General features: G+C 37.7%; 1 protein-coding gene across 5 annotated transcripts; it reads left to right on the forward strand.

Moving 5' to 3' along the window:
- Positions 1-13087: 13087 nt before the first annotated feature.
- On the forward strand, positions 13088-18608 carry isl2b (ISL LIM homeobox 2b). 5 transcript variants are annotated; one of them, XM_056389800.1, is made up of 6 exons: positions 13088-13269; positions 13690-13874; positions 14187-14449; positions 15640-15938; positions 16666-16833; positions 17225-18608. In XM_056389800.1, the coding sequence occupies exons 2-6, from the start codon at positions 13819-13821 to the stop codon at positions 17339-17341; spliced, it is 903 nt and encodes a 300-aa protein (XP_056245775.1). In that variant the 5' UTR covers positions 13088-13269; positions 13690-13818; the 3' UTR covers positions 17342-18608. The 5 variants fall into 5 exon arrangements, with proteins under 5 accessions (XP_056245775.1, XP_056245619.1, XP_056245466.1 ...); XM_056389644.1 differs by having other exon boundaries at positions 13092-13269; positions 13690-13879; positions 15640-15926; positions 17225-18605; XM_056389491.1 differs by having other exon boundaries at positions 13096-13269; positions 13690-13879; positions 17225-18603.
- The last annotated feature ends 2342 nt before the right edge of the window (positions 18609-20950 follow it).

Raw genomic sequence — 20950 nt, forward strand, 5'->3', positions numbered from 1 at the left:
GTCCCCTTATTTGCATATGATTTTGAAAAATCTGAATTATTTAAGGTTATTAACATTAGAAGACCTGTCACAGCAACTGCTAATTAGTCAAGTCATTGTAAGTGTGTCGTGAGAAGAATCCGCTCCCCCCTAATTACCCTCTCGTATCATTAATTCAGAAGATAAACTGCTGTACCATTTTGTTGCTTGTCAAGTGTTTACAAGTATCCAGAGAATATTTTAATTGTTAATAACTCTTAAGGCTGCAATTAATCTATCAACACAAGTGTTTTTAGGTTTGAGTATTAAGTAGTTTGTGGAGCTGCTGAGGATTGTTTAATAGCTTTGTTTAATGCATTTGTAAGTAACACAGTAGGCTACTGGACATACTGTACATATTATCAAGTCTAAACATATTATCAAGTCTATAAGAATTCTGTCTGTAGCTCTTGGAGACACAAAACTGAACACTCATCCTGTACCATCCTGACACTGAATTTCAGTGACGATTACAGACTGTAGAGTGTAGACCTATGATTGGAAACATTACATAAAATTTCACCTTCTAATAAATTACAACCCGGAAACTGTATCTCAATCCCACCTGTCAATGTGCAATATGTCAGTGCCCCCCTTTCTGCCAATGACGTTATAATTTCAAATTCTGGCAAGTGGCACAGTGAGTGTATTTACACTGATAAGGCACAGGAAAACTTCTTCTCTCATTTATGGGTGTGGGAGCCAGGGATGTGTCCATCTGAGACCTAATGAGGGGTGACATAGAGTGGACATTGAAAAAATTAATAGAGAGGTTTGTAAAAGAAAAGCAGCATATGAAAGCCCTGAGACGAGAAAATCCCTTGGCATATTCATGTGTTGCATTCATCTCATATTTGGATAAAATAATTTGAATATCTGTCTAAACTAGCCAGTAGTCAATATTGGAGGCCTCTTGTGTGAACTGTTTTCTTTACAGATTCTTTGATAAAACAAGAATCAGATTTGATCTGATTTCTGATTACTGTTCTTGTGAAGCGATATCAGCAGTAGCCAGGTGTAATCCCAGAGCTATGGGATGCCCATACTGTAGGTGGCTCTTTTGGTTGAAACAGCCTCGTAGCAGTGTGGGTCCATTGTCTCAGTTTCCTGCTGTACTATGCTAATAAATAAGAGAAATATTAAAGCAAATGCAAACAATAGCTTTATCAAAAACGTACTTGCTCCGAATAGGAAGTTATATATATATATTTATATAGTTATATTTAAATGAGCTAAATGCAAGTTAGACGAATGATCACTTCTTCAAAGCTTGAGTCATCTGTGGAACAGCCGAAAAATCTAAATACTGTAAATAACATTTTAAAACCTAGAGTTAGTCACCCCACGTATGTACCAGATATGTCAGCTGATTGCTCATTGGTATCAGTTGGGCTGAACATAAAACCAAAAGCTTGTAATGGCAAACAATACATTGTTTGGAGTAACTCAAAAAAGTTCTCAAAACCTTTTTTTTTTTAATCATCTTCAGCAGCCAACTGAGATGTTGTGGCTCATTTGAAATGAGCTGACATGTAGGTTTATAACCTGGATCTGCAGCCTGCGAACAATTACTAGACCCATCACATCAATCTAGTTTACAAAAACAACAATGTCTATCGCATGCCATGGAATGAGTAAATAAATAATGATCTGCTTGGCTCTCGACCCACACAAAGGACTCCCGTTGAATATGGGTGCCAAACCCTGGCTCAGCCTCTGTCTGTCACAGCTGCCTTGGTATTAATGTCTCAAGTGGAGGTGCTGCGCCTCTAATCTGAACCCCTTCCAGCTCAACCAGCCATGTAAAATGGGGGGGGGGGGGGGGGGGGGGGGGGGGGGGGGTAACTCATAAGGTTCGACTTCCAGCTCCCCCCTGAGCAAAACCGCTCAGTGATGAAGAAGCTAAATTATTTGTACTTGCAAGGCATCTCTGAGGAAGTCAATTTCGCTACTAAAGGTGGACAAAACATGAGACGCCAAATACCTTTCCTATACAACTAAATTGTAGGCTACATGAAAAGTGTGCCTAAATGATTCATATATGATCCCAGTTTGTCAATACGTATCATACCAGGTCAGTCTGAGTTAAGTGTTGAATTTTGACAGACGGGGACACGGAGCAGACCTTTAGGAGACATGCTAAGAAGTAAATTGCTTTTGGGACCTCTCCAACGAAACCAGAGGTGCAGTCCCTGTCACACTCACAGGAAGCTAAGTGAATTAACAGTGACCATTAGACACTTAATAATTGAAATGTTTTAATAATGGCACAGAGGGAGTCACTTTAACCGCATTAACATTACATGATCACTGTTTTCATTCTCATTAACGGAAGGAAACCGATGACCTGTGAGATAACATTTACATCTACCGACTCATAGGTACAATAAGATAACAACCTCCTTCCTTCCTGCTTTACAATAAATAAATCACTGTATAACACTGTCACTGTTATAGTTATAAAAAACAAGTCCATGAGAAATCATTTATTTATTTAAATTGTTAAAGCTTCCATTTTCTAATTCACATAAAATTATTTTTGTAGACAAAAGCACACAAGTCCCAGTTTGGTGGTCATGTTATGATAATGTGGCCTATAATATATACTGTACACTCCTATCTTCTCTGTAAGTGCTGCGCAGATCAAAAACATAGAAACACTTTCATACACACCTATAACCAGGTAGACATTATACTATACTATTAACTACTACAAATATATTATTAACTATGTCTTTGTAGAGACAGTTAATATCACTACACCACTTGTTGTTATCTTAACTTAAAGCACTTTCCTCTCACCAACTTGGCTGACTTCTTATTCAAAACGATGTCTTAAATGTACCAGCTACTTTATGTATGTCACCGTTTCCATGGCTGTTTCTCTAAGCAATATACACTATTGTTCATAAAGCTGCTTCCAGTTGACAACATGTGAATTTAAAGCAGCAATAATCAATTTTTTTTTTTTTTATTGACAATGGAGCTCATGACTACTGGTATGTGAAAGGGGTTACTCATAATGGAGAGATATTTCTCCTGGCTTTGCAGTTCCTCTCAGCTCTGCAGGCCTTGTTGAGCCTTATAGCTTATTGTTTTGGTTTTCTGGCTTGCAACTTATACTCTTTTTGTTTACTTTCGCTCATTGTGTTGTTTTCAGCTGCAGCATGCAAAGTTAGCGTCTGTGTTAGCTAGTGAACATGTGAGGAGAAAGTGCAGACCACAAGAAAGAGAATGAAATAGAGAATTGAAAAATTGTATCCACAAATGAATGATAACGTTGCTCCGTGTCTTCAAAATAAGCAACTCTTTGCTTACTAGTTCACCATATTAACTTAGTCTATGTTCAAAGGTAATAATATGGAACGTCAGGGTTGTTTCTGCTGCCCCCAAGTGGCCAAAAAGGAGTTATTGCAGATTTAATCCCATTACCTTTTTTGTCAAACTATTGTTAGCTGTCAAGCTCCCACTGTACATTTTAGTAAATTGGTATTTGTTGTATGAATGACTCAACATTTTAGCGAAGTGCCACTGAAATGTACTGAAAATGGGAAATATTACAAAGTTTATTATAAATGTAAACTTCTGCCTTCTTGTCAACCTTATCACACCTCCCCACCTCAAAAAGTTTAGCCACCAAACTGTAGTCAGACTTGGAAGATCTCTTGGTCTTTATTAATGGCAAAAATTGTCTGAGCAGAAATAACTCTTTCTAATCATGAACAACGATGAGATGGAGTAGAGGCTAAAAAAACAGACATTGTCATGGTATCTAGTATGATCTTACAATTAAGATGAACTGGTATTAATAAAGAGCATATGATGTTTTTAATTTTCCCTGCAAGAGGCATTTACTAATTCATGTCAACAACACAAAAGTGGTCTTGTTTGTGAACGTGATTTCTTGGAAGAGATTCTGAACACAGCGCTATGGCACCGAACAGCTGGGCATATGTTAAAAAAGGGGCAATCTCATTGAGAACAAACAGATGTGGGGAGTACGACTGCATTACTCCTGCGGTCTGACAGATTCAGAACACATCTCACACAGGACTCTCTTTCAAGAGGCTCTGAAGCAGGAGAAAAATACAAATAAATTATACATCATTCTTTAAAAAGCTTCTCAGGTTCTCTTTTTGAAACATACTTCTTAAGTGCACAAGATCCAGCGGTTCGCTTGGTGGAAGAAATCTACTCAGGAGACTGTTGTCATGGCTACAGAGGATTTTTTTTTTTTTTTTTTTGAATTAACATACAAGTTTTCTTCTGGTACCCTACCCTCAGATGCTTGTATTGCTTCTTGGGTAAAAGTGGGTCAATGACAGAGAAGAGAGGAGAACTAGAAACAAGACCCACTGAGTGACCAAGCTCAATCACTTCAGTCCTCTTGAGATATTAATTATTAAATAAGTACGTGGTGAATGCAAATCAAAAAGTTTTATTATGCTAATAATAGGACACTAACAAACTATGAAGAGAAATACAATCAGAAACAAAATCTTGAACTTGATTCGGCTAAAAGTTCTTCTTTTTCCAAAGGGGGGAGAAAATAAAGATGATTTCTCTTGTTGCTCCTGCATATGTTATAGGCAATCAGAGGAAGAGGTACGCTAGTTAGTCATGTGATAAACATGAGGACACAACAGACTTGGTCTTCTGGGAGATGGGATGCTACATCACTCTGTGCTCCAAACAACTGAGTAAAATAATCTACAGAACATGAAAATTAATTCAGCAATCCAACGTGTAAGGGTGCAGCTATGCATGACTTGCTACGTGAAGGCTAAATTAGCAAACATTTTTGAGTAAAAAGCACAAATCTTCAGGGAAATGTCTGCCACAGACTCAACATTTAAAAAAAAAAACAAAAAAAAAACTACTGAAGCCTGGCATATATTTTTATATTCAGTCTCTTTTCTTCTAGAACAAATGCATAAACACACTGACCAAACATTTACAATAACTCACATAACCTACAAAGTTTTAAGACATAAGTGCACATGAATAATTGATACTAATCTTTATTCCAAATGAGAACAAATAATTCCTGTTTTTTTCGATCTCTGACTGACAAGGGTTATTTATTGTTCCAAACACAAAGACAAAGACATAAGACTTTTGAGTTTACTCCTGTGAAAATCTTATGCTATATTTATAGAGGAATACATTGTATGAACATTTATGAGGGAACCTAATATATCCTAATATATATATATATATATGTATATGTGTGTGTGTGTGTGTGTGTGTGTGTGTATGTATTTATATATATATATATATATATATGCAGGTAGAATATATATATATATATATATACAAATTGCTGTCAGCTCCATTTTATTTGACTTATCTTACTGTCTTTCACTCGAGTCAGATACTGAATTAGTCCTACAGACTGCAATGTAGAGCTCCTGCATTTGAATAAACAGTAGAAATATTATTAGAAAATAATTGCTTCAATAGCAATAATGCATTAACATTTTAATTTAGTCATTAATAGTCAAGAGCCTGTAATGTATCCATCAAAAATGAAATGTATGAAATGTTTCATGACAAAATGTTTTATGACAAAGGTGTGTGTTTTAAACTTTATACCCAGTGAGTGATGTTTTTCAAACTGACTACAGGGTGGTGAACTGCTGGTAAACTGCTATTTTCTATTTTCCCCATAATTTTTATTTGTCCTAGATAGTTTTCTCCTTCCAAAATGGTTTACAGCACAACACAGCAGATATCCTGCAATGTCTCTGGCCACCAGCACAGACACTGACATCAGCCGGCCTGAATACAGGAGCCTTCAACTTAGTCTGATTCAGTAGCCTTGGCTAAATCACAATCACTGTCCGAGCCAGAGCTTGGGGTGTCTGCCAGCGCATGCTGGGGCCTTGCAACATTTCCATCTGGCCTCTGGGGAGTCGCACATCAATTGCTCTCAGCTAAATGCACTCACATATGAATATTTCAGTACAATTTAATGTTTCAGCTACAGCCCCAAAGGAGCAGAGCATCAATTTGTGAACACAGTTCTCCTGGAGTTAAAAGCCAGTCCGGATAATACAGTATGAAAGGCGCTGTCAATCTAGAGGGCCCCTTTTTCACTTGAGAGACAGAAAAAAAAAGCACACCCCTTTGCCTTCAGAATCCAGCTGCATACAAACAGCTTTTCAAAGTTTCCTCAGGAAAGTAGCCGACTGAGGCAGCAGCAGGCAGCTTTTGGTTCACCAGAGTCACCAGTCGATTTGCAAGCTTGGCTAGCTTCTCCCGAGCTCTGGCTGTCTGCCATGCTCACACACACACACGCCCAAACACACACAGATGGTGGAGGGACTGGGTCAGGGAGTCGTGCACCTGCTGTCCTGTTAATAAAATACCCCAAAGTGATGCTGAAACCTCTTCCTTCACACAGAAAAGCTTCCCTCAGGTGTGAGAACATGAGTGCTTTACAAAACAGGCAAATTGTGACACAAGTGAGTTAATCAGTTGGTCAGTAAGCAGAGCAGCACAGAGCACAGGACACAAGACTATAAAGCCTGGACTCATGTACACATTATGTTAAATTACCCAACTCACTCACGTGTGTGCTGTACAACTGAGTAAACGTTCAGTGATTTGTCTTCAGCCTGACGCTGCAACTAAAGATTCTCTGCAGATTATTTTTTCTCCATTAATCAGTAAATTGTTTGGTCTGTAAAATGTCCGCCACAATGTCACAGACCTAAAAGTGACATATCTAGACTGCTGGTTTTCCACCAACACCAACAGACCAAAGTTCACAGATATTTAGTTCACAGTTGCATAAGTTAAAGAAGAGCAATAAATCAGAGAGAAACTGAAACCAGAGACCGTTTCACTTTTGCTTGAAAAATGACTCGAACAATTATCAGAGTAGTTGCCTATCAATTTCAGTCGACTTATCTATTTATCTATTTCAGCTCTAAAATTAAAAACCATAAGATCAATGTTTTAAATAAATCATTTAATTCGTGCATTGCTCATAAAGAGACACTATACATAATTTTTTTTATGCAGGTAGATAAAACAACAGGAAAAAGCTGCATCAAATCCAAACAACTGCAGCACTCTTATCAGACTGCATCACATTCCTCTTAATTTGTCCATCCCCCTAAAACACAAAAAAATATTTTGGCCTCACATGATGTTAAATTTGAGACAGATATAGCAAAAACTATAGTAATAAGTACAAATCTGTTGACAATAAAACCTTTTTTAAAACTGGTTTATGGATATTTTTCTTTCTCTGTCAGTGTGTGCAGGCATCACACAACTAAGTGATGTAGCATTGTTTTGACTGGTCCAAACAGAGATGCTTCTTTCCTCATTTAATTGACACAGCCTCTTGTTGAAGCCACTGATAAGCAAGACTGCCGCTTTGCTCTAATGAGAGCAGCTGATAATAAAATACAAAATGTGCATTTGTAAAATAAAACAGGCGGCTGACAGTTACACTAATAAGGTAATAATGGCACTGGTTCTGCAGCCCAACAATGCAGAACTGCCCTGAGGCACCAATCAAAAATTAATACTAATTATCGTGTGAATACTGCATTAACTCAGTAGAATTATGAATTATATATCTGCAACATGGTTCCCCTCTCAGTACGGCCTCGCTTGCATGAAGATGTGATTTTTTTTTTTTCCTCGCTGAGGCATTTTTGAGCACCTGTCACAAAATAAATAACTGTGCATGCAGACATACCATCACTGTTGTCATACAAAAAACTTTTTTTTTTATAATGCAATATACTGAAATTAAAAGTAATACTTGATCTTTTTGTCTTTAAGTCATTAAAAAATGATTAGAGGAGATATCTGTTTACACATTTTTAATATCTTATAACCTGAGTGTGGACTCAAAGCACTTAAAGCCAAACTCACTGTTGGCTCTGGTGAACCATTTAACGCTTTAAACCTTTAACTACATTTCGGTTCAAATGTTCAAATGTTGCTGAAGTGTCTCTCTGGGAGTAAGCAAAAATGTTCAAATTCACTTATTTAAGCAGTCAAATTAAATTGATATAAATATAGTACAGTAGAAAATGTGCTGAATTGCGGCAGTTAGAAGACAATTGATATAGGGATGTTTATGAAGAGTTTTTGTTTTTCTAATTGGTATAGAGAAAGCAATGTTCAATGTTTTCTGTTGTGTTTTCTTATTCAGTTGTAGTAAAGTACATGTTACATATGGTATGTCTGTATTGTTATTTCTATTCAACAGTCAGATTGCATTACTTTATTTACTTCATGATCAAAATGAATCTCTAATGTTAAAAACTTAATATAAAAGTTGATATTAATATGCAATTACACATTTTCAGCTCAAAGTTTGATCTTATTAGTTATTCTGTCTTTAAAATTAATACACTATATGATATTTATAGATTCCTTGATGAAAGACAAACAAACAAAGCTGTAATGTAAGCAGTCTCCGCCATCTGGCACCCACACACACACACACACACACACACACACACACACACACACACACACACATCAATTCACGCACAAATGTGCACATGTGCAAGAAGAAGCTTGTCCTGAATTATGTAACACAAAAACATAAAGGTCAGCTGAATTAAGGGTTTGATTCCCTCTGAGACCATATGCACTAAAACTGCATGTAGTCCTGTTATTGTCACTTCAGGTACAAATATACACCAAACTGCACGTGCAAAACTTTACTTTTTTTTAATGTCACAGTGATACAGACCTTTCAGTTTTGCAAGAGTTAAATCAGTCTAATCCTGTCTCGTTATTATCAGTAGAAAAATCATATTTAATGCTGTAAATACAGTTTTAAATATTGAAAGTCTTAATATACATCACAAGTTTACAAATGAAAGTTGTGAAAGTTAACCAGCACTTACAACCAAACTCAAATGAAGCAAATCGCAGTAACATAGTTCTCTGTAATTTACATAGTGAAGTGTTTGGGCATCCAAAAATCAGATATTGTATCATTCCTACTGGATTTTGCAAGTTCAACATTTATGTCTCAATGTTCTAATGCATCCACAAGTTTTTCTTCTTTTGTTTTTAATAAGTTACCTCATTTTGTAAACCGTGATCGCTGAATAGAACTGTCAGCTCGCGGAGCTAATGGTATTTCAATTGAATTAGGATGCATTAACTAAAACGTAGGTATTTCAATGGAGTTCATATTGATCTTTTTTCTAGGCTAGACCTTACTCTATATAAAGTGCGTTACAGTTAATTCAATGTGACTTACTCACCAGCATCAGTCAGTTTAAAATGTGATATAGATATGATGTTTTTCAGAGTGTCATATTCAAGCCACTTTCACTTCTTATTGTTAATGTTATCTGAATATAGTAAAAATAAGTTGCAGATATATATATTTTCATTTACTTTTTAAAGATCTGTGATCGCTTTGTAATCCTAAAAATGTTGTGGCTCCCTTTTAAACAACTTCCTCCACAGAATGTCTGATAAGATGGATGTGGCTACTGTTTCAGACATCACTGACGTCAAATCCCAGGACGCTCTTGTTTGGATCATGGATGCTGGTGAGTGTCTGATAACTGCAGTAAATAGCATAAACAATGAAAATGTAAAGAAATGACGCTGGGGCCTATAGAGCGTGTGTAGCCTGTGCAGAAGATAAAATATATAAAGTTAATTATTATAACTGAGTGCACTGTTTGGCTAATGCTGCAGGTCAAAGGTTGGGTTTACGGTAGTTTTATATACATTCAATATTCAATGAAATATCGTATGCAGGCATCATTGTCTGTGACCTGTTAATGACTGTTAGACCTAACCCAGACATCACTCTGGCATAAAAGCCTCCCAGAAGAATCTCTAATCACAATTTGATGGGGCCCATTAACCTCATGCAATATATATGTGTGACTGAAATCATCCACTTAAACTTTGGCAAGAGCCAAATGTTCTTGTTTGGGATTCAGGGGTGGCTTTCCTGGCCTGCGTTACTGAACTTTTCACAGTGACTCGTTTTCTCTTGGATGTTTTAGGGTTCTATGGCACTTTGCCTCTATTGTCAGACCTAAAGTAATTTACAGTGGCCATCCCTTCAGACTCCCCAGGCTGGATTCAGTTGAAGTTGTGCCAGTGTGTTTATTAACTGTCTTGGTGTAATTAAAATGAAAGAGGTGTGTTGTGTGAGACCTTGTCGTTGGGCTGCAGGGAATGCCTTTTACACAGTGAAGTGGTCAAGGGTTCGCAGCATGACTGGGACAGCATCTGAGCTGCACCTATGGAGGGAGAAAATACTGCTATATATATATATATATATATATATATATATAATATATCACCTCTCCCTTTTTTTTTGCACCTGACAGTTGTGGATTTCTAATTCGTTAATCATAATTCTTCTCTGACAGTAAAAAACAGCGTAGACAAACACATAAATTATCTAGCTGAAGGCCTTGATATAAATCATATTGTGCCACTCGTATCTTCTCAAACCTTTTGACCTAAGCGCAGTGATGCAGCTCATGCATCCTAACTGAACTCACTACCTACATGTCAGCTGTGATTTAATAATAGCAAGCATCACTTTGTGCTTATGAACTCTTGAATTATCTGCTAGGTGTTTTTGCCTTTGCGATGTTGCATTACACTCCATATCAATGTTTTTGATGTCATCAGAAACAAAACACTAGATACAGGAGACACAGGATGTACACCAAGTGACTCTTTGTAAATCACCAGTGCCCTTGAATGAGCATGGACCAATTTGGGCAGACAGCTGCAGGTAGTCCTTGTATTCCTACTGTTAGTTTTAGGTCTTATTGAAAGACAGCAGGCCCACCTTTACACATGGTGCCGGTGATCAGCGTGATTGAGTCCTTCTCTTCCCACCCTGCCTGCAGCAGTGATGCAATCCAGTGTAACAGGGGTCAGCTTGTCGTTGTTGTGCTCTCCCACAAGCAAGGCCTGTAAAGAACATTTCAAACAAAGTATATTAAAAAAAAACAAGACAAAGCAAGAATAATAATACCTTCTACTAAATACTGTGACATCATGCAACTTCCAGTGCTTGGGCAAGTTGGCATGACAGGAACCAAACTACACTGAGGTCTGTATTCTTCTGTCAATGAAATTGTCAATAAGCCCATTAAATTAACTGAGATGTGTATCAATTAAAGAGAGTTTTGTTTTATATTTATTCACTACACTAGTGGCAGGTGGCAGACTAAAGGAATGAGTTATTATGTAGGCCTTCTGGCAGTAATGCAGGGATTTTGCAATTAATGAAAACCATAGAAGGACTGGCTATTTTCAATACATTTGCCATATTTTCCACCTCAACTCACCTGAAAGACAGAGCCCAGGGATTAAATCCCCAAATTTATGTCCTAATGATGATTTAATGCAGCCATGCTGGTGATGAACTTCACCTCATTCCTGCAGCAAAATCACAACATTAACAGACACAACAACGACTTCCATTAGAGTTACACAGCTCTACTCACCTTTCCCAGACTTCTGCTCTTGCACAATGATGCACATGCACATGGCTGCCAGGTCAGCCCCCCCCCCCCCCCCCCCCGAGCAAGCTGAAGTTGTTAGGACTTAGTTTACCTAGCAGGGGGAGCACATCTGGTATGTGTCTCTCAAAACAAAAGTCATCGCCTCAGAAGGTAATATAGCCTATCGATTGTGGAATTCTATTAGTCTGAATTTTGTCCATATTTTTTCTTCTCCCTTGCTTTTGCTGGATTAACAAACGCTGCTCTACAGGATGAAGGAGGAAGAGAGTGAATGAAAATGTATTTGTACAGAGACACAGCAAACAAATGTATCGCACAGCTGTTTGCAGTGTATGTTCTTTTCAATACTCTTAGTACTAGAAGATAAAAAAAAACATTGATAAGCTACTACTGATACATTTTTTATAACAGTGTCTTTTTTCAATAGTGTGGAATATAGATTTCCGGGAATACTTAGATTTAACATAGTTTTGTTTTCATCTGTTTTGGAATAACAACAAAAAAAAAGAGTCTAAATATAAAAAGCAAAAAGCTGAAATGTTTTTGAGATAATTATTTGGTTGTTTGCAACTGGTGTTTTTAATAGGCCTGTCGACCTGTGAGTAAATATATAAATGAATTATGACCAGAACTTTATCTTAAGCTCATGTTCCATACATAGGTAAACAGATAGATGCGTAGACTGAATGAATATCAGTTCAATACATTCAGCATCACCCCCTCGCCCGCTCTCTAATTAATGCAGTTCTGCTTTTCCTCCAGTAGATGGCCTCGTTCTCGAGTAGATGAACAGACCGGACACAGCAGAGAATCTTTCCCACTGTCTTCAGATCTGCTGAATCTATGTCCAAAAAACTAATAAAGTTACAGCAAGAATTTTTCATTTTGTTTTACATAAAAAAAGAGGAAAAAATTAAGTTATCAAGGCAGTAATCTGCATTGTTCTTGCTTCTATATCAAACCCCAACAACACAACTCTGTGGTTCTTAAAAAATTCAGTTCTCCCATCATGACATGGGGAATGATTTTGGTGTTTTACTAAGAGATAGTGAGGCGATAAAATGAAATATGAAAAGCAGTTAGAACAAAAAAAGGCCTGTATGAGTGTCTGCAGGACAGGTTAACGATGCACATAATTTGTAATATGGACCAAATAATATCCTAATAGTAGGCTATATATCAATAATCAGTTAATGCCTTCCTGTGTGATTAAGAAATGGAACGTATTGGCTAGTTTAACCAAACAAATTTGGAATTCATTGGTGGTAAATATTTTCCGATGAACAAGCTTTGCCACATTTTTAAATATAAAGATGGTGATCATGGTGTGCATGAACTGATGATTCGATGCTGTTGTTTTAAAACATTATTTTTTTCTTGCTTTAAATCTTTGTTAGAAAACACTAAATATAAATATCTGCATTCTTTGGCTTTTGTTGTCCATAAATAGGCTACACACTACATTTTTTGGGGGGATTTTTTTTCTTTTTTTTTGCAGGTCGAGAGGGATGCAGTGGGGCGATTGGAGAGTCCGTCGTGGACGTCATGACGTCAGATGAGCAGCGCGTGGGACCCTGCAGCCTCCTCGCCCCCCTTTAGTCCGGAGAGACACAAGTTATCAGGGAGGCAAGCGGAGGGCCAGTCATCTCCTCACATCTTTTCTGCATCTACCACAGTCCGCTCTATCCGTCCTGTATGGTGGATATTATTTTCAGCTCTTCTTTCTTGGGTGATATGGGGGATCATTCCAAAAGTAAGTAGAAGCGGAACTGCTCGGCGGAGTTTAAAGTGGCAGATTGTGTTTTCATCGCAGTGCCTTTATGGGCTACTTGATATATTCAGCAGTGCACCGTAACCAACGTCATTTTTCAAATAATGCAGTATTACGAACTGTTATTTCTCAGGCTGTCCGTTTTGGAGACTTTAAAAAAAAAGAAAAGAAATGAAACAATTCAGTGTTTGTGCTTTACGAACACTGGCAAAAGTCTCCATCTGTTACATAACTTCAAGAGTTGTCCAGTCTGCAGAAAAAGAGGAGTTCGCTGCAAAACTGAGACACATTGAAATTTAAAGAAAAACAAAAAACAAAATAACAAATGCTGCATTTGTTGGTGGTTGAATTTATTTGGCTGCATTTTCAGTGTGTGGTTAAAATGCTGTGGGCTCTTTGCAGAGAAGCCAGGATTCGCGATGTGTGTAGGATGTGGAAGTCAAATCCATGACCAGTACATACTGAGAGTCTCTCCCGACCTGGAGTGGCACGCAGCCTGCCTGAAGTGCGCAGAGTGCAGCCAGTACCTGGATGAGACCTGCACTTGTTTCGTCCGGGACGGAAAAACCTATTGTAAAAGAGATTATGTAAGGTAGGAGTTCTTGGAAATATGTAGGCTATATTATAGGCTGAATCACGTTTAGTCATTTTAAATGTAAAGTTAGACAAGACCTCATTTAAAAAAATACCAATGTAGATATAAAATGTAACACACCACTTATCTGCAGTTTAATATAGCCTACAATTGTACAAAAAACAAAACAAAACACTGTTATCAATTCAAATAAAAAACAAACAACATAAGCATTTGAACACTACACTTCACAACTCTGACTTGTGTTATTTCTCACATTTTCTCCCTTGATTTTTAATTCTCTAAACAACTTCCAATTTTCCAGGCTGTTTGGAATAAAATGCGCAAAATGCAACCTGGGATTCAGCAGCAGCGACCTGGTGATGAGAGCCCGGGATAACGTGTACCACATCGAGTGTTTTCGGTGCTCGGTGTGCAGCAGGCAGCTGCTGCCCGGAGACGAGTTCTCTTTGCGGGAAGAAGAGCTGCTCTGCCGGGCGGACCACAGTCTGCTGCTGGAGAGGAGCTCCGCAGGAAGTCCCATCAGCCCCGGTCACATCCACTCCAACAGACCGCTGCACCTGGCAGGTCAGATCATTATTATTATTATTAGGCTATTATTATTATTATTATTATTATTATTAAGCTACATGACAAACCCTTACTATTTCAATATAGAGGCCTAATCCTAAATAAAAGACCTGCCCCTGCAAAAAAAGATTTAAACACATTTTCTTTTATATTTGACAAATAATTAATAAAAACTTAGTTGTAGCAAAAAAAAAATCTGACATCATGAATTTAGGAAAAATAAAGAATATAAAGCAAAATAGCCCAAATGAAAAATCAATATAGGATGAAGGATTAATATATTTTCTTTGTGATTTGGCATCTTGATAATTTTCTTTTTGGTCTGGCATAGTGTGTGTGTGTGTGTCTGTGTGTGTGTAAAGTGTGTGCTGCGACCTTTCTTTAGGCTAATTTCATAATAGATCCAATTAGCGCTAACCTGCTCTGTTGCCATTATCTGAATAATCTGGTATTTGAGTCCCGGCTATGGCAGAGTGTGTGTGTGTGTGTGTGTGTGTGTGTGTGTGTGTGTGTGTGTGTGTGTGTGTGTGTGGAGTTGTCATCTAGCGGGCGCCTGCCAAGAGAAAGCGAACGAAGCAAATGTGTGAATAATATTCAACAACTTCCTGCTTAAAGCGATCATTTGAAAAGAACTTATAGAGAGGCCTGGGACAGTGACACCAACAGGATTTCATATTCCAGCAGGTCTTTTCAGGTTTAACTGACTGCAGATTATAGATTTTGTGAGAAAAAAAATTATAGGCTGACATCAATGCTAGTGGTGAGCGGTTAAATTTGCAGTGCAGACTTAAAAACATTTAATAATAGGACAACTAAAATTAGGTAAACTACTCTATTATAGACCAGAAATATTTTTTTCTTTCAAGCAAGAAGATGCAATAATCAAATCAAAAGAGGTTGTTGTCATGTAAAGACAGCTTTCCAAAAATACTGAGTTTTTTCTGTTTAAAGATTTCATTCCTATTGTCCTGAGTCTGTGATTTCAGCTACAGCAGACATTTAATTTCCTGTCACACTGCTGGATGTTATTGGGGCTTTCCTGCATAAAACAAAACAATCCAAGAGGACAAAACAATTCAGACTGAGATTAATTGGCTGAAAAAAAAATTAGTATCAAAATTGAAAAAGGCTTTTCTGAGGCCTTCCTGCTGTGAGACATTTTGTGACAGACCTTCCTCCGTCCTCAGCAGACCCGGTCACGGTGCGGCAGGCCCCGCATCGGAACCACGTCCACAAGCAGTCGGAGAAGACGACGCGGGTCAGGACGGTGCTGAACGAGAAGCAGCTCCACACGTTGCGGACCTGCTACAACGCCAACCCGAGGCCGGACGCGCTGATGAAGGAGCAGCTGGTGGAAATGACCGGCCTCAGCCCCAGGGTGATCCGGGTCTGGTTCCAGAACAAGCGCTGCAAAGACAAAAAGAAATCAATCCTCATGAAGCAGCTCCAGCAGCAGCAGCACAGTGATAAGACTGTAAGCATCTTCGTAAGTTTGACCACTTGATTACTATCAACGATTCTTTTTTTATTTATTCATGCATTTACTTATTTGTTATAGGACTTATTTAAAATTATGATCAGTCTTCATGTGGACTCACTTAACACAGTTTGAGGCTGGAATCAATCAAATGCAGAGTTTAGAACAAAATGGAAAACAGATACAAACCATTTGAACATAACCTTGTATCTTAATGATGTTCTTTAATGAATATACAGTATCATTATGCTTTGTTTACATGGTTTTTTGCCCTGTGCTTATCAGTAGTTGCAGGTTATAAACCACTATGACTCACCCTATAATTTGACTCTTTTCTGAACCTTTTATTCTACTTAAACTGAAACACAGCACAACCTTTCCATCTGACTCCAGTGCTGCTCTGTATTCAAACTTTAAGTCAATGAATAATGAATCAACTGCTTTGGCTTCAGTTGCTTGACCTGAAAGATAAAAACATCCTCTGCAAACAGGCTCGAAACATCTCTTGCTTAGATCAATCTTTGCCAAACCCAAAAAAGGAACTCTGTGTCAATTGTTACAAATTTAGCATTTATCAAAAATGGAATGTGAAAACGAAAAACATGTGTATATCCTATTATTAGAACACACCAGCCATTCTTTTTCAGTTCTGTGAAGTGAGAGTTTGGTGACAGATGCCTTCTTGCAAAACAGAGATAAATAATGTTTATGTTGCGTTTTGATTTTATTTCATCAGAACCTGCAGGGCCTCACAGGGACGCCTCTTGTGGCTGGAAGTCCTATCCGACATGAGAGCACCGTGCAGGGAAACCCAGTGGAGGTTCAGACCTACCAGCCTCCATGGAAGGCCCTGAGTGAGTTCGCCTTGCAGAGCGACCTGGACCAGCCAGCCTTCCAACAACTGGTGTGTGTATTTAGGACAGACTGAGTTAGAAGTGCACACACACAGACATGATGATGACAGGCTTATCTATCTATCTATCTATCTATCTATCTATCTATCTATCTATCTATCTAGCTATCTAGCTATCTAGCTATCTAGCTATCTATCTATTGTTCTGCACACAGATGGACACAAACAGCAATTTGAATTTTATTACATGTATATGTACATGCACACACTCTCTCTCTCTCTCTCTCTCTCACACACACACACTGGCAGTCACGTGCATGGTAACATGGTGTCATCCCTAGCAATAAAAAAAAAAAAAAAAAAACTTGAATATAATACCTTTGCTTTCAAAATAAAAGTCTGGATATGCTGCATACTTTTGACACCGCTTCCCTCTCTTCAGGTGTCTTTCTCTGAATCGGGCTCTCTCGGGAACTCCTCGGGCAGCGACGTGACTTCATTGTCCTCTCAGTTACCGGACACCCCCAACAGTATGGTACCCAGCCCGGTGGAGACGTGAAACGGGCCCTCCACATCTGTCGGACCACCCCCCCCACACACACACACTCACCCCCCCCCCCCCCTTCCCGCGCTCCTGCAAGGACGATTGCAGCATGATCCCCCCCACCTCCCTGCATGAGACCAGCTCATCACATCGCCCAAAACTTCAGAGAGGAGTGTTTTTTTTTCTTTCTTTTCTTTTTTTTTTTTAATTCCCTGACATGGCGGAGATGGAACAAAGAAAGCACCGACTGACTCCGAGTTTTTCTTTTTTTTTTCTGTTGGAGATTTCATTGACAAAAACTAAGCAGAACAATTGTTGCATGACTTGATACGGAGACTGAAGATGTACAGAAGACCTCCCGATGGATATACTACAACAAAACCTTCCAACAGAAACACAAACTTGGAAACATTTCCACGTCGAAAAACAGACGGACACTGCAGTTTCATTGTGATCATATTGTGTCTTTGTTTCTCCAACCTGAGAATCTTTTGATACGTTCATTGCGTTGTCGAGTCCAGTTGACTCTTTGTCTTAAGGCCAGAGCATGATAATCTGCAAACTATTCGTGTTGTAAAATACTTTATGTTAAGGGCAGGATACAGGTTGTTTGAGCTTCTCGAACAAAAAGTAAATTATTGTTATATTATTTATTGTTAGGAAAGCGATTCGTAAAGGGATTATTAACTGATAAAAAATAAAAAAGCTGAATACATAAAGTGTCTTCCACAGGCGCAGTTTGTTTTTAACCGATCCACTTTCGCTTTTTGAATATTTTCAAACCGATATCAACATAATAATTGGATTTATTTGAAAATTCAGCGCTGAAATTAGAAGCAGTTCCTATGATCTTTGATTTCGGAAAAAAGGGTAGAGAGCTTCCGAGGCTGCAGACGATGGTAGATTCACAGCGTTTAAAAAAAAAATACAAAACGGTGAAACAGAAGTCGGTGTTTCAGTTGCACTGAATATGTTGTTTGTCCTGTTCAGGCTATATGTAGTTGGTCTGCCTGAATTGAAGCCTGAAGGACTCTTGTCTTATCTCCCTCCTCAATCTCGCGGTGTTTTCCCCTCCGGTTAAGTTGCAGGACTCGGCCAGTGGTCATTTACTATCTTGGGGGCAAAAATCTGCTGCAAATTGTGCTCAGTCCAGTTACTCTGGTTGCGTCACAAGCTGGTCTAGACAGCGAGCAGGGATCGGCGACCTCTTATCTAGTCCTGGCATCACCTGCAAGCGATACACTGACTGAAGCCACAACAAACTAACCAAACACCCCCGGTCCATACACATATACAAACACACACACACACACACACACACACACACACACACACACACACACACACACACACACACACACACACACACACACACACACAGAACCTCATTGAAGTGTGTGCAGGAACACACTTTTACTTTTCACGTTATTCAGTCTTAAAATCTAAAATGATATATATATATATATATATATATATATATATAATTTTATATATTATATCATTCCAAGAGTGAACAATCTGCCAACCAGGTGAGATAATTTCAACTATACTTTTATTGGCTTTGATGAATTTCAAACAAAAAGCCAGAAAAAGGCAAAGTCTTAATAATTAATTATCATGATTTTCATGGGAGAAAATTGAATTATCCTGCTGCGCCGATTTCCCTCCATCTGCTGTATTTTAACAAAGCTGGACTCAATAATACACCAGGTGATTGATGAAAAAAGAAAGAAAAAAAATCAACACAAATGTCTTTTTTTTCGTTCCTCGCGCAGTGGACAGCGTCTTCATCGGAAGTTTGAATGACAAAAGACAGATAATAGACGTGTAATTGAGCCATTTCAAATAAGATAGGTAAACATTGCGAGCAGATTAAGATAACAGAGATAAGAGACGAATAACAATGGCGTTTACAGACAAGAATGCAGACCTATTAACTCTCCTCTTGCTGAAAATCATTGTTTCCCCCATCACCTAATTTCCAGCATGGATACTGTATGTAAGTCATCAACTGATGGAAATTCAAATAATATAAAATAATAATAATAATATATATATATATATATATATATATATATATATATATATATATACTTTTTTTTTTTTTTTTAGAAATTTAACATAATGAAAAAAGATCACTTTCATTTTTTTCTGTAGGCCTACATCCAATTAAAAAAAACGTGTTTATAAAAACAAACAAACAAACAAAAAACATTTCTTTTGGGGTCAGCAGAGGCTCTTTGAATGTGATCTAAATTTCAGCATTATTTCAGGGCGAATGAAAAGTGAGAGACAGAGATGTAATTGAAAAAAAAAAGACCAATGAATGCGCAGGTAACTTTAAATGCACAATTACATTCACCAAAAATTCATTAGGCTGCAACATTAACCAGTGCAGTTAAAGTTTATTTTCCATTTTATGTTTTCCGCTTCAGTCATTAGGCTGCCTACTAGTCTGTGTTGCTCATTCAGATCAGAGATCACGTCCTCTGACACCAATAAAGTGATGCCTGAGTACCTGTAGGCCATATGATCTTCCACCGAGTCTATCGACAGGCGTTTCCCCTCTGTGCGTTAAACAAGAACCAGAATAAACACCGGTGATCCCTGTCCACGAACACACATACACACACACACACACAAACACACACACACACACACACACACACAAACACACACACACACACACACACACACACACACACAGAACCTCATTGAAGTGTGTGCAGGAACACACTTTTACTTTTCACGTTATTCAGTCTTAAAATCTAAAATGATATATATATATATATATATATATATATATATAATTTTATATATTATATCATTCCAAGAGTGAACAATCTGCCAACCAGGTGAGATAATTTCAACTATACTTTTATTGGCTTTGATGAATTTCAAACAAAAAGCCAGAAAAAGGCAAAGTCTTAATAATTAATTATCATGATTTTCATGGGAGAAAATTGAATTATCCTGCTGCGCCGATTTCCCTCCATCTGCTGTATTTTAACAAAGCTGGACTCAATAATACACCAGGTGATTGATGAAAAAAGAAAGAAAAAAAATCAACACAAATGTCTTTTTTTTCGTTCCTCGCGCAGTGGACAGCGTCTTCATCGGAAGTTTGAATGACAAAAGACAGATAATAGACGTGTAATTGAGCCATTTCAAATAAGATAGGTAAACATTGCGAGCAGATTAAGATAACAGAGATAAGAGACGAATAACAATGGCGTTTACAGACAAGAATGCAGACCTATTAACTCTCCTCTTGCTGAAAATCATTGTTTCCCCCATCACCTAATTTCCAGCATGGATACTGTATGTAAGTCATCAACTGATGGAAATTCAAATAATATAAAATAATAATAATAATATATATATATATATATATATATATATATATATATATATATATACTTTTTTTTTTTTTTTAGAAATTTAACATAATGAAAAAAGATCACTTTCATTTTTTTCTGTAGGCCTACATCCAATTAAAAAAAACGTGTTTATAAAAACAAACAAACAAACAAAAAACATTTCTTTTGGGGTCAGCAGAGGCTCTTTGAATGTGATCTAAATTTCAGCATTATTTCAGGGCGAATGAAAAGTGAGAGACAGAGA

This window comes from Seriola aureovittata, chromosome 1 (genome assembly GCF_021018895.1).
Source record: "Seriola aureovittata isolate HTS-2021-v1 ecotype China chromosome 1, ASM2101889v1, whole genome shotgun sequence".
Taxonomy (NCBI): domain Eukaryota; kingdom Metazoa; phylum Chordata; class Actinopteri; order Carangiformes; family Carangidae; genus Seriola; species Seriola aureovittata.

Coding starts and splice junctions, on each gene's coding strand:
- isl2b (XM_056389491.1), top strand. CDS start 13,212: ATGGTGGATATTATTTTCAGCTCTTCTTTCTTGGGTGATATGGGGGAT. Junction 14,450..15,639: donor CAGACCGCTGCACCTGGCAG/GTCAGATCATTA, acceptor CTCCGTCCTCAG/CAGACCCGGTCACGGTGCGG. Junction 16,834..17,224: donor AGCCAGCCTTCCAACAACTG/GTGTGTGTATTT, acceptor CCCTCTCTTCAG/GTGTCTTTCTCTGAATCGGG.